This window comes from Balaenoptera musculus, chromosome 13 (genome assembly GCF_009873245.2).
Source record: "Balaenoptera musculus isolate JJ_BM4_2016_0621 chromosome 13, mBalMus1.pri.v3, whole genome shotgun sequence".
NCBI lineage: Eukaryota > Metazoa > Chordata > Mammalia > Artiodactyla > Balaenopteridae > Balaenoptera > Balaenoptera musculus.
In genome coordinates this window covers 71,695,443-71,710,517 of record NC_045797.1, presented here as the reverse complement: position 1 = coordinate 71,710,517, position 15,075 = coordinate 71,695,443, and the positions used below count along the sequence as shown (strand labels likewise).

Below are 15,075 nucleotides of genomic sequence, written 5' to 3'. Positions count from 1 at the left end.
CATATACATGCTACTATATATAAAATAGATAACAATAAGAACCTGCTGTATAGCACAGGGAACTCTACCCAATACTCTGTAATGGCCTATATGGGAAAAGAATTTTTAAAAAAAGTGGATATATGTATATGTATAACTGATTCACTTTACTGTACACCTGAAGCTAACACAACAGGTGGATTGATACTTTCCTTCTTCTTACACCTCACATTCAATCCACCTGTGGCTCTATCTTCAAAATAGATAATAGTGGTCCATAATCTGACCACTTCTTACCTCATCCACCACTGTCATTCTGATACAAGCCACTGCCATCTTTTGCCTGGACTGCTGAACGAACCTCCTAGCAGGTCTCTTTGCTCTGCCCCCTGCCCCCCAACCTCCAATTTAATCTAGCAAACCAGAGCTATCCTATTAAAACATAGCAGATCATGTCACTCCTTTGATCAAAACCCTTCAATGGGTTCTTCTCACTCTGAGCAAAGGCCAAATTTCTTACAATCAGCCCACAAGAGCCTAAACGGCCTCCCCCATCTCCGCAGATACCTCTCTGTCCTCATTTCCTCCTCCTCCTGCTCCTCCCTTGTTCCAGCCACACCGGCCTCTGTGCTGTTCCTCAAGCATTACAGGCATGCTCCTTGCATGTCCTGTTCCCTCTAGAATGCCTAGAATGATCTTCCAGGTATCCACATGGCTTCCTCCAGATAGCCATCACATCTTTCAAGTCTTTGCTCATATGTCACTATTTCAGAGAAGCTTTATCTGAGTAACCTGTTTAAAATTGAAGTCCCTCTGGATCCACCTCTCCCCACCCAGCACTCCCTTTCCCTAACCTGCTTTATTTTTCTAAGATACTACATACTTATTTGTTTTGTTTGTTTTCTGTCTTACCCTACTCAAATGTCAGCTCCAGGAGGGCAGGAATTTTTGTCTATTTTATAATCTGCTATGTCCCCCGTGCCTGACACATAATAGGTTTTCAACAAGTATTTATAGAATGTGATATAAAGATACACTCTGAGATAGTACACTGATATTAACTATAGGCAGTCAGAGAGAATGATGAAAACTTGCTGGGAAGTTCTTTCTGGTAGACAGGAAGAATGGGAAAGTAGGAAAAATGAGAGATCATGGCTACTACCATGTCAAAGTTCCCAGAGGAATAATTAGCGGTAGGCTGGGCCACAAGACCCCCGACACTTGTGTTTAGGATGTGGAGACTGAGAGACAAAACATGAATAATGAATAATGGTTATGAAAACTGTGTCCCACTACAGCTGGGAACCACCGTTCTAAATTACAGTGCAAGCAAGCAAACAAGATAGCTTAGAAAGGAGGAGAAAGATCTGCGAAGATTCCAAAAAGTGAAGGACAAAAGGCAATTTGTGATGACTGATACAAAGAGGGCTTGTTCAGATTATGTCATAAAGTCCCAGAATAGTCCTTGCCCATTCTGAGGAGACCAACGCCTCTGAACAATGCTATTCTCTGTGTGCCCAAAATTAAGAGCCAGAGTATCACATAATGGTTTTCAGTCTGTGTTTAAGCTCAGTGAAAAGATGAGATTTTAACAGTAAATCCAGATGACTCAACTGCATGCATTTTCTGAAGGCTGCCTTTAATAGTGAAGTTTTATCAGGGCACTGGAAATTACTGGGTATCTTATTTTGTAAGAGAATCGCCTTTTATCTGCTTGGCAAATATTTACTGAGTGCAAACTGTGTACCAGGTAGGATGCTCCCACCATGAAGCCATACATATTTGTGGTTTCGTTTTTGGAAATTTAAATAATTCTTGAACAATTTTTTTGTGTCTTTTTTGACGCCTGTCAAGTTCTATGTCATCAGGTGTTAGGTTGCTTGTTTAAGCACAAAAAGGGCTATTTTTGTTATAAAATTGGGCTGTTTGTGTGGTTCTAATGCTGCAGACCATCAGAAAGCAAAATATTTGACTATCAGAAAATAGACACATTCTAGAACTTACAAAAGCAGCTCTGTTGACAAATGCAAGTGGATTTGCATTTATCAAAAAAAACCAATTTTTTTATTTTTATTTTTGAATCTATGGTAAAATGTTATAAGCCTAAGGACAGCAAAGACCCCCCCAACAGCAGACAAAAGTGCAGATTTTGGCCTCAGAAAGCAATTAGTTCAAGCTGATTTTTGCATCACCTTCTAGTCTGCCAGACTTGACCCTGTATCACTGACTCAACTATTAATGTGCTATTCAGAATATAGAATATTACGAAGAGATGTCATGAAACAGTAGTTTCTTCATGTTCACCCAGCACAGAACTTCCAGTTTTAACAATACTAATAACCAACATGTGTGTCACAATTTACAACCTCTGATCAATTCTCTGATTAACAAATATAACTTTGACTCCTACTGTATAAATACATGGAGAATCTAAGGCTTTGGTGGTTAAGTAACTTACTGTAGAATTTAGAGCTACTAAGTACCTAAATCTAGGTCTCTTGATTCAAGTCTTACACTTTGAAATGCCGGGTCACTTTAAATGATGCTTACACTGCAATCCTATTTGAGGTGAAACTCTGTGACAACAGCGTGTACAAACCTAACCTGGTCTTATGCTTGTTGAACTGAATTCTAGAGGAAAAAAGGTTTTAGTATAAATACTTGGAATGCCAAAGAGCCCAAAGCACTGAAAACCAACAGGGCCCTTATTTGCCTTTAACTCTTTTTTGTGTCTACGTAACATAATTGGTCCCTTTACATACCCTTCTACTTGGTTGCATATGCAATTAACAACTTGTATCTAACAGCTAATTTCAAATAGACTGTACCCTTCAGTGCTCTGTATCAGTACGCCCATTACTACAGTACTGACCTGGGGCAACAGGGGTTTCATATGCACATATGTTTTTTTCTTGGTATTACTAAACAGACTGCTACACCTCTACTTTACCCAATGGTATGATTATACAACCCATATTTTCCAACTTGTTTATGACTACATAATACTATGCCCCAAACTGCTGAGTCTAGGACACACTAATTCTATAGCACTGCCTGACTCTGATTTCGTGGTGGTTAACAGATGACCACTGGTGACACAGGGATCCCAGTAGCAGGTCCTCCCAGTACCTTGAGATGTAACTTGACCAGCCTGGATTCATTTAAAGCAGTTAATTCTCTTTACTCTCTTCTCACCTATATCTTGGAATTTAATGATGATTGTTCTAATTTTGTGATCTGAAGTAACAGCAACTCCAAGTTAGTGAGAAGTGGCTAAGAGCACCAGCTTTGGAGTCAGATGCTGACACAAGTTTTAACTCCATCACTTACTAACCCAGACACACACCCAAAATGTTTAGTCCATCACTTAGGACACAGCAAATGCTTGGTAAATGTTAACTGTAATTTCTAGTATCTATGTGTTAGACACCGAACTGGTGTTTCATAAATCCCTTAAGTCTCATCTGTAATACAGGTATTACTACCTTCATTATACAGATGAGGCTAAGGCTCCTAGGGGTGAGCTCACAGAGTCACGATCCAAAGCAGCCCACCCACTACACTTCCCATTACACTCATTTTAACACTCTGATTTTATCACTCTAAGTGATTCTGCCTTTGACAACAGCATTAAAACATTTCTCTTAAGCACATCTTTCATAATTTGTTGTTCTCGTTTAAAATAAAGTTTTAAAAGTGATTATGAAGATAATTTACTCAATTTAAAAATGGGCAAAGGGGACTTCCCTGGTGGTGCAGTGGTTAAGAATCCACCTGCCAATGCAGGGGACATGAGTTCGAGCCCTAGTCTGGGAAGATCCCACATGCCGTGGAGCAACTAAGCCCATGCGCCACAACTACTGAGCCTGTGCTCTAGAGCCTGCGAGCCACAACTACTGAGCCCGTGTGCCACAATTACTAAAGCCCGCACGCCTAGAGCCCGTTCTCCGCAACAAGAGAAGCCACCACAATGAGAAGCCTGCACACCACAACGAGTAGCCCCCGCTCGCCGCAACTAGAGAAAGCCCGTGCACAGCAACGAAGACCCAATGCAGCCAAAAATAAATAAATAAATAGATAGATAGATAAATAAATAATGGGCAAAGGATCTGCACACACATTTCTCCAAAGAAGACATACAGTGGCCAACAAGCACATGAAAAGATGCTCAGCATCATTAGTCACGGAGGAGGTGCAATTCAAAACCATGAGATATCACTTCATACCTACAAGGAAGGCTTTAATAAACTGCCAAATAATAACAAGCGTCAGTGAAAATGTGGAGAAACAGAAACGCTTGTACACTGCTGGTGGGAATATAAAATGGTACAGCCACTTTGGAAAACAGTCTGGCAGTTCCCCAAAAAGTCAAACCATTTGACCCAGCAATTTCACTCCTAGGTATATACCCAAGAAAGACGGTGATGTTACGTCCATGCAAAAACTTGTACGCAAATGTACATAGCAGCATTATTCATAATAGCCAAAAAGTAAAAACCCAAATGTCCATCAATTAACATATGGATAAATAAAATGTGGTATATCTAAACAATGGAATATTATTTGGCCATAAAAAGCAATGCAATACCGGTATGTGCTACAGCATTATGTACCCTGAAAAGATTACGCTAAGTGAAATAAACCAATCACAAAAACCCCACATATTTTATGGTTCCATTTATCTATGTCCAGAGTAGGCAAATATATGGAGCCAGAACACGGATTAGCTGGGGCTGCAGGGCAGGCAGGGTACACAGGAAGTTGCGAGGGTGAGAACTAACGGGTTCTGGGTTTCCTTTTGAGGTGATGAAAATGTCCTGTAACTGATTGTGGTAATGGTTGCGTAACTCTGTGAATATACCACTGAATTGGTATAGTTGGGGGAACTGTATGGAATGTAAATTATATCTCAATAAAGCTGTTACCAAAAAAGTGATTATGTTCAGCTTTATCCTTCTAGATGTTATTCTTAGAGATTCTTATCCTTGTTTATTAAATTCAGTCTTTGCCTCCTCATCTCTGATTTTTCTTCTTGCCTTTTCATTCGTTCAAGTGGTGGTTGTACTGCAGGAACTTCCTTATTATGAAAATGGTGGCAATATTAGCACCCTAGTGTAGACAGAGGTTAAGAGCATGGACTCTGGAGTCGGACCACTTGGGTTTGAACCCAGCTCTACCACTGACTATCTGTGTAACCTTGAACAAGTTATTTAACTTCTCTGTGTTTTCATTTCTATGCCTGTAAAAAGAAAATAGTAATGAGGTAATACATTTGAGGGCCTTAGAAAGGTGCCTAGACTAATAAGTACTCAATAAAGAGCACTGGGACCTCCCTGGTGGTCCAGTGATAAAGAATCTGCCTTACAATGCAGGGGATGAGGGTTCGACCCCTGGTCAGGGAACTAAGATCTCACATGCCACGGGGCACCTAAGCCCACGTACCGCAACTACTGAGCTCGTGCACCTCAACTAGAGAGCCTGTGTGCCGCAAACTACAGAGCCACTGTGCTCTGGAGCCCACGCATCCTGGAGCCTGCGTGCCACAACTAGAGGGAAAAAACCTGCACCCCACAACTAGAGAGAAGCCTGCATGCCACAACGAAACGTCCCACACGCCTCAACGAATATTCCGCGTGCTGCAGCTAAGACCTGACACAGCCAAAAATAAATTAAATAAATAAATAAATAAAAAATAAATCTTAAAAAAAATAAAGAGCACTTTTCCTTTTTTCTTTTTACTGGTATGAGCAATGGTTATATAGCTAGAACTTCATTGATTTTATAAAAATGGTAGCAATATTAGCACAACAATCTCTTTATTTTCCCAGAACCTTTGTTTCCTGTCTTCATGGGTTCCTTTCACTACCTAACCCTTAACTGCTGATACCCTCAAAGGCCTGATTTTTTCCCCAAGTCATCTCATTTACTTTCATTGGCTCAAAAACTACCAATAGGCATTCATGCCACCAGCTGATGCATATCCGATGCTGTATATCTTAATTATATCTCACTACCTGCTGGACAATTCTATCTGGATGTCCCACAGGTACTTTGTAGTCAAAACCAAACTCATCTTCTTCCCCCAACTCCGATTCTTTACTGTAGCTGGTGGCACCATGACTCCGCCCTGTCACCAAGATACAAACCTGGGAGTCAAACTGACCTTCCACCTGACCACGCATCCCATCAATCCCCAACTCCTGCCAAGGTTCCCTCAGAAACAAGTCTTAACTCAGTTTCATGACTTTTTCTCCACCTTGGCTTCATATCAGAATCACCTGAGGAGTTCTTAAAAATCCCCACGCCCAGGCCCCACCACAGGCCATTTAAATCGGGATGCAGGCATCAATAGCTTGTTAAAGGTCCCCAGGTGATTCCAATGAGCAGCCAAGCTAGGAATCTCTGGTTTAGCTCTCGGTCTGCTCTCATTCAGTGTTGCTGGCTTTCCACTTCCACTCCAGCAATAATGAACTTCTTGTAAACGCACCTCTCCTCCTCCGCCTGGCTGCTCCTTGTCTCCATCACACTCTCCACCATCCCACCCTCCAATCTGGCTTACTCCTACTTATGACTCTGGCAGTTGCCTCCTCCAGGAAGTCCTCTCTAATTCACCAATCTATGGTTGAGTTAGGTATTCCTCCTCTGTACTCTCTTGGTGCCCAGTAAAATCTAATATCAGTGTGCTTAGCAGGCTGTTTTATACTTATCTGCGTATGTGCCTGATCCCCTCACAGAGTTAGGCACTACCTGAGGCCAGGACCACCTGGCACTCATTTTCATATTCTCAGCACCTAGTACTCTGCATTTGCTTATGCAAATACTCAACATATGTTAGTTGAATGACTTTCCAGAGATGAGGAAAGATTTTGGAAAGAGATTGTTGATGTCAGACATTGATGGATGGGTTGGATTTTGATCCATGTTTTTTTTCACTCAAGGTGAAACCACCAACTTGATTATTTAACTGTAAAACTCTGCTTAACTCTGGTACCCCCCAAGCAACCACTTCAGTTTCTTTCACTGCATACAGACTCCTATTTTGTACTAAAAATATCTTAGTCTACATTTGCAGTGAATATTGTAAACTCCTTCCAATCTTTTTGGAGAAAAAGTTGGAATAAAAATTATAAATAACATAGTCTATTATTATCCTAGATTATATTTTCTTTTACTTTCAAATCAAAATTTCTTTTGCTTTTGAGATACATATGCTTATCTTGGATCAAACTATCTCAATCTTTACCACTTAAAATTTTCTTTTGTCCCCCTACTATAAAACAATTTGCTGGTCTGGACCCAGAGACTATGTTAAGGAAAAAGAGACATTCCCAAGAAATTCAATCAGGACTACATATAAACAATTAGTTTTAAAGGATGCTTCAAAAGAAATACACAATACAAGTAATGTAGTTTGTGTCCTTTTAATAAACACACTTGCATAGTTATATTACAATTTTGTAAAAATAAAAACGGATGACCTCATGCCAAGCGTTTCCAGCATTTGCACAATCTCAAGACCTTTAATACTACAGTTTTCAAGACGCACGAAATAAAAATTTAAGGCAAAAAAACAGCACTTTGCAACAATTTAATAATTTATTACATTACAGTAGCATCACAGCAGCATCCAATAATGCCACTTCAGGCAAAAGTCTCTCAGTATTTCCATTATAGATTCTATTTACAAGAATTTATAACCTGGTAAAATTCATCCTAAGAAAACTTGGCAAATAAAGCTTTGGACTGAAATTGGCATTTCTTTCTCTACTTTTCCTTCCCCACTTCCTTTATTTTAAACTATCAGTATTCATATTATATTTTAAAACACTAAAATAGCAGTTACATTGTTTTAATAGTTGTATTATTTTAAAACGATTCCTTAGGATAAAGTTTTAGAGGAAACTATACAACAGGTAGGGTTGATTTAGATTTTCAAGTTTTCTAAAAAAATCAGCTTTGGTCTTAGAACTGATTTTTTCATTGCTGAAAAACCCATCAGGTTTAATCATATATCTTAAAAATGATTATCACATATTGCAATTTTAAAATAAATTTTCATTCTTTACCTCCTATAGGGTTCAGATTTGTTCATTCTAAAATTTTATGTTCCTGATAAACTCCTTCCAATGTTGCTTTCTAAGTAAATGGAAAGCTGCCTCTTATACTGAATGAGAACAAATACGTGGCTGAATACGAGGTATTGCAAAGGACTGCATGCTCTTTTAAGAAGGACAAGTTATTATTATGTCATACCATTTCCTTTACTTTTAGTTTCTTCTCAGATATATGACAAAATACCTAAACAAAGAGAGGTATTTCTGTAAATACAGTAAATTTATTTCCCAGACACTCAGCTTAAATACGCCATTATGTGATTTAGTTCATAGGTACCTGATGAATATATTATTTGCGAATTGATTTACAGACACTAAGCTCTACCTGAATGTCATTCTTAATAATCTATATTTATCAGTGTAAAAGTGAAGCAATTTGAGCTACAAAAATACTTTTGAAATAATTTATCAGTGTATTAAATAAACCCAAATTCAAAATTATAAGGAGAAAATGTTATACCAAATCATGTGACTAAGTGGTCTAATTTCTAACCTCAGGGTCTAAAATGGATTTAAAGTAACTGCCCTTAATTTGAACCCAACTAATGGTTGCAAAAGCAGAAAGTTCAGAAAATAAAAGGCAAGACCAAGTAAACTGTACAATTTAGAAGATCAGCTGAATTCACAAGGACTCAGTCTTTACACTCCACCCTTTAGTGACTGCAGGCAAATCTGTTATGCCACCTGTAAAATGGTATTATTGCTTTCCTATGTGTCATATTTTATAAAAATATCATGATGATGCCAAATGCTAAAAGTTGAGGTGGTCTAATAACTAGAAATCCCTGCCTCAGGGAGCACACATACATATCACCATACATCCCAATGATGTGAAGTATTCTGGAACACAGACATTTGAACTTTGTGACGTTCTAACTAAACTGTTGATTCTTTCTCAAGTGTTGTAAAGTTATGATTTAGGCAATGTATGACTAAAATCATTCATTTATAATGAATAGGCTCATTTACACAAATATTGCACAAAATATGACTCTAACTTAAAACTCAGATATATAAAAACATATTTCACTCTTCTTAAAGAACTCTGTGAGGAAATAAGACTCTGTGATTGTATGTACACTTTTCCTGATAATACTTGGACATTCATAAACAGTAGATTGCACTGCAGTTTGTAAACATTTTAAATTGCATAAACTTCTCATTGATTTTCAAATATAGTTTAATACTGTCCACTAAAACTCCCTTTTGTTTCAGCTAAGTACTCTCACGTTTATTAGTTTATAATAATGTTTATTATCTTTAAAGTTTTCCATTCAAGGAAAAGAAGTAAAATCCTATGCCAAAGTAGCCAATGTGGTTGAAGAATAGATACTAGCCAGAGAATTCTGAATGGTAAAATCAACCCTCTAGCCACAAAGCAGCTTCATGGACATAGAGGAATGCCAGCTCTCACACATCTTTCCTTCACTGAATTCATTCTCAACTAGACAGAGACTGTCTGCCTGCTTCATGGGCATTTAAATTCTTCAAGGATTCCTTATGATCTTTACTAAATACATTAAGAAGAGTGTCAACCAGTGTCCCTTTGTGACCTGGGACAAGTAGTCACCTAATTAAAATAGATAACATGAATTCTGACTTCAAAATGTACAGATATAAATGCTCTAAGGTAGGGAAGGTTTCATATCTCACGGTCAATTAAAGGGAGCCTTTCATTCCTCAGAAATAATCCATTTTTAGCTCATTAGTAAAGAAGTAACAACTGACCGCTGCAGCACATGAAGCTTCTTCATGAGCCCAGACCACAGAGATCTCAAGGGAACTCCCATGTACAGGACTCATTCTTGGGCAGCTGGAACAGATAAAACGTACCCTAATATGCCCCACATATTGCTGGGGCAGGCCACTTTCCTCTTCTGTGAGATAAGAAAAGCTCCCTCAAAGTGTTATTGCTCCTACCCCAAAATACACAGAAAATAGAGAAAAGGATATTTCCAATTCTTGGCCTTTAAACAAATTTAAATATTGGTACTCATAGTGGCATATTAGAAAGTAATAAACAGTGCATATTGAGGGACCAATCGCATATTGAACCAATTAAGAGCTCACTGTGATTAGGATTAGATCAAACATAATAGCAAAACATAAGCAATTCTGAATTCTGTAATGAATATACATGTTGCAATAACATTAGAAAAGCATGGCAGCCCATTCCAAACCAGCGAGAATAGTTTGTGCAAATAGTGGGTCTTTGTGTGTTTGAACTCCCACCACGTAAGAGCAAACTCAACATGCATGCTAATGACCTACAATTACCAAATTAAAAAAGAAGAAAAATGCTAAAGGATGCCAGAGTGACCAGCAGGGAAAGCCACACAAAGACCCACTATCCTTTAACTTGTTACAAATAAATTTTAACTGTAAATTAGAAACACGAAGAAATAATCACAAGTGGCTCTAACATTCGAACGAAGTTAACGAATTGTGTAGGAGATATTTGATCAGGGCTGCCTGCCCTGCCTCCACGCTAGAGTCAAACTTGGATAGTGGGTCTCTGGGGTGCTTTCACACTGGAAGACAACATTGGGTCCTATAAAAAGAAAAATGAGGAATAAAATGAACATAAAGCAAATCAAGTGGGTGAGAAAAAATTCTACTGATTACATGCAACATCAACAAATTTGAACTATTAAAATTCTCAACCTTTAGAAAATATCCTAACTACATAATAAAATGCAAGTAATATTTATAAGGGCTACAGAAACACAAATGATAGTCTAAAACTTAACCAGTTTTCACTGACTCATACACTCCTGGCTGTTCTTCCTTTAGAACAGCTTTTATCTGTTCTTTGTATTCCTTATTATATAAGACTTAATTGGAAAAAAGTTCCGCCACTGAAAAACAAGATAAACAACAACAAAACGTTTGGAAAACTATCACTTTACACTGTAGACACTATAAAAGCCAAATGTACTGACAAACCAGAATGCCTCCAGGGATCACTTAGTCAAAGATCTTCCAGACCCAGTAGGTTTGAAAAGTACCTTCCTCTCTCAGGTCCAGGAAAGACACCTCAGGTATTTCTAATTAATCAGATAAACTCACAAGCACTGAAAACTGCCAAACCATCAGCAGAGTTTAAAAATGGTCATTCATTTAGGTAATCCAAGTTGTTATAATTTTCTTTACTACCTCTCCTGAAACTCTGAGATACTTTTAGGAATATTCAAACCATAAAAAACTGGACTGCACCTCCAAATTGGGAAATTCAGTTGCTTTATCTAAAGAAAAGTCTTCTCCCAAAATCAGAACGATCTTACAAGCTCTAAAGTGAAAATAATGCACTAATATTTTAAAATTATAGATATAGTACAAAGTAAATTCATAATACCTGCACTGAATCATAAACACATCTCAGCTTTTTACCATTTATATGTTCTTAGAAGCTAAGTTAGAACGAAAGGCTAAAGCTTTTAGATAATTTCACAAGAATGATAAAAATATAAATCATGATATATTTTATTTAAAAAGACAAAAAAATCAAAAGGGTGGGGAAAAGTGACATCTATTTTATAAAAGTAAAAAATATTTCCAAGTACTGTTTATTCTCTGATTATTAATGTTATGCTTATTCTCAAATATAAGAAAGGCTAGGTAACTACCAAGAGATAATTTTATGTAATACCAAATCTCATACATTGAGATCTGGACCCTTGTTGTAAAAGTAGTGAAATAGATCTTAATTCATATATCTCTTGCAGTATGAGTTATCTACCTAAAAAAATCACCTAATGAGTTTTGCAAGCACCTTATTTATAAAATAAATTTTATAATTTTCTTTTAAATTTTCTCCTAACCTGGATGATGTGTAAAAATGTGGGAAATAAATGAGAAGGCTGCAAAATTAATAGCACCTGTACACTAAAAGGGTAATTTTGAATAGGTGAATAGGGTAATTGCCAGCTACTCTTTATTAAGCTGAAAAAGGCTGGTGTAAAGGGAAGTTGCAGTATAGACTGTTATCATACCAAAGAACCCATGAGAGAATTAGAACTTTTTTCAGATAAAATCTAATAGTAGGGTCTGAAGCTAGGAAAAAAGTATTTGAAAAAAAGCAGTATAACTTCTTATCTTGTGAGAGTTTCCTGTTATATTTTCTTACTTTAAACGTTAACATAACATTTGCTAAGAGTGCTAAGTTTAAGATCTGATTCAGAGCAGCAATGAATGCAGTGCTGCACATTAAAGCTTATGCACTAGTTAAGAAGTAAATAATTTGATATAACTCACACTGCTGACTTGGATCCGTGTCTGTCGTCATCTTAACATAATTTGAAGGAAAGAGACCAGTCACCCCATTGATTTCTCCTTGCCACCAGTCAGGATCATCTTTGTTCAAAACATTAATAAGTTGTCCCTTGGAGAAATTTAGCTCATCCTCATTATTTGCTATATAGTCATACATGGCGATCACCTGACACACTACCAGAAAAAGAACAACAAAGTAACAAATTAAACAAAATAATTATTCCTACAAGGATCATATGTTAAAATTCAGCTAAAATTTCCCTTTAGCTGTTTTCTCCCACCCTCCTTCCCCCACTCCCTGTTTTACAAAAACAAGAATTTCCCAAATGCAGTTAGAAATCCAAGCGGTTGGTTTGCTTTAAAGTATGACGGTATAGCAATTAAAATATTTCAAGGAGTGAGGTAGTTCAAGTATCACCGAACAGTTGGCTGTTTCTACACAGAACTTTTTAGAAAGGAAGTTCTCATTGCAATATTACTTTTAGGCAGAGGTAAGGAAAGAACAAATTTTAAAATATTTTTCAAAGAATCAGCGAATCTAAGAAGTGCTAAGTTTTAACAAAACTTCTCTAGGATGAAATACAAGTTAACCCATTTCCATACCAGGATGAAAGGCAGGTGTAGTTCTTTCACTACTTGGACCCAAAAGTTTAACATGGCTGGCAGGGAACCATCCCTTCTGTCGCTTTTTTCCTCTGGCCTATAAAATTAGCAAAAAGAATATAAAAGATGAGACTAAAGACAATTATTGAGACATAAACTAAAAATGAGAAAAACCCTGGCTGTGTAGTAAAGAATTTAACCTTGCCCAAAGAGAGGTCTGGTCTTTGCCCTTGGCTCCTGGAAGGTAATCTCTAAACCTCTGGAATGTCTTGACTGTTAAGAGTGTCTCACTTTACGTGGGGGCCTTAACCATGCCAGATAGCCTAACGATGTGATTTATGGTGGGCCCTCTGGGTCATAGTATGAACTCAACCTCTGGAGGGACTGGAGACTGAGTTCAGCCATGTGGGCAGTCAACTGTGTCTATGTGATGGAGCCCCAATAAACACTCTGGAAACCAAGGCTCAAGTGAGCTGCTTTGCTTGGCAATACTCCATGGCTATTGTTGCCAGGAGGATTTAATGATGTCCATGACTCCATGGGCAGAGGACAACTGGAAGCTCTGTGTTTGGAATCCTCCTGAACTCTGCCCCATACATCTCTTCCCTTGGCTAATTTTAATCTAAATCCTTTTGCTGTAATAATCCATAACCATGAGTATAATAGCCTTCTGTGAGCCCTTATGGCGAAGTACTGAACTCGGGAGTGGTCTTGGGGACCTCCAAGCTTACGACTGGTGTTAGAAGTGAGGGTGTCTTGTGAATGCCTGAATTCTGCATCGGCCTTCCACGTCAGTATTGAACAACTGGAAGATTCAATATGCATCTCAACACAATTTGTAGAAGTCTATTTGGAGCTCTTTCAGGCTCAAATTTCTCTGCATATTTCACACAAATAATATTTATAAACTAAAAAAACCTTTCTAATGTTCTCCTAATAAGTTCAAGTCAACACTTAATGATATAGCTCACAGTAAATACCTCTTGGGGCTTTGCTAATAATTAATCAGGAGATCATAAACAAAATTTGTGGAAAGCCACATCTCCCACTTAGTTGGGTCAATCTTCAAAGCAAATCAGAAGGTGAAATTTCAGGGGGTTAGTCAAGAAGATACTGAATTTTGAACCTCCACTGCTCTTTAGAAACTGTAAGACCCTGATTTGCAAGAATGACACTAAGTTAATCCTCCATATTACAATCATATATCAATTTCACATAAAAATCCAGCTCTTATACCTGTCATCATCTTTTAATCCTAAAATGCTTTTTAGTTTTAACTAGTAAGGAAATTTTAGGAGTGAGAAAAGAACTCCTCTTTCTGTATCAAAACATGCAGTTACTATCTCTGTTAACATTTTATGAAAAAACCAGGCTCATTTACTCCTGCAGTTCCTTTCCTTGCACTACTGTTTCAAAAACATAAGACTATGGGGGTGGGGGGGACTGTCCAGTGAATAGTATTTTCTTAGCACTCAGCCTGGAAGTTATACCACAAGCCTGGGGTTATCCCAGGCAAAGATGATGCTAAGCTTTCCTTTAAGAAGGTGTCCTGTGGTTTATTAAAACAGCTATTACTGGAAAACAATTATGTCTTTAGGGAAATTACTCTTCATATTGTTACTTGTAACATCAACTGTGCTAAAAATAAACAGGGAAAAGACAAGAGAGAAACATAAGATACTAAAATGGTAATACTGACTACCTCCAAGTGGTATGATTATAGGTGATCTAAAGTTTTTATTAACCTTATTTTTCTAATGAGCATGCATTCATTACTTTTATAATAAAATTAATAAACGTTATTTAAAGGTTATTACCTGTAACTCCCCTTGCCACCAGCCACCTGTATTTTTCTTTAGAATTAATATTAACTGTCCTGGTGCAAGGCTAAGCTGTTCAGAACCAGAAGCCACATATGCTGAAGTTACTTGAGCAATCTCTGAAAAGAAGAAAAATAAGAAACTGAATTCAAGACTATTAAACACTTTAGTAGTTTTTCAGTTTCATTATTATACATACCAGGTTTCTTGTTTGATGTTCCAGATTTGCTAGCACTCCCAAAACCCTGTAAGGAAAAGATATACTGTTTTATCATTTTCCAACAATC

The 15,075-nt window shown here is 37.5% G+C and overlaps 1 protein-coding gene across 18 annotated transcripts in view; it reads right to left on the bottom strand.

Moving 5' to 3' along the window:
* ITSN2 (intersectin 2) overlaps positions 1-15,075 on the bottom strand; it is a 165,137-nt gene that overhangs the window by 31,171 nt on the left and 118,891 nt on the right. For all 18 annotated transcript variants that reach the window (XM_036872696.1, XM_036872706.1, XM_036872699.1 and 15 more), the window contains 4 exons: positions 14,988-15,033; positions 14,786-14,907; positions 12,969-13,065; positions 12,348-12,539 (listed from right to left, as the gene is read on the bottom strand). In XM_036872696.1, the coding sequence (XP_036728591.1) occupies positions 12,348-12,539; positions 12,969-13,065; positions 14,786-14,907; positions 14,988-15,033 (457 nt within the window). The remainder of the gene's footprint in view (positions 1-12,347; positions 12,540-12,968; positions 13,066-14,785; positions 14,908-14,987; positions 15,034-15,075) is intronic.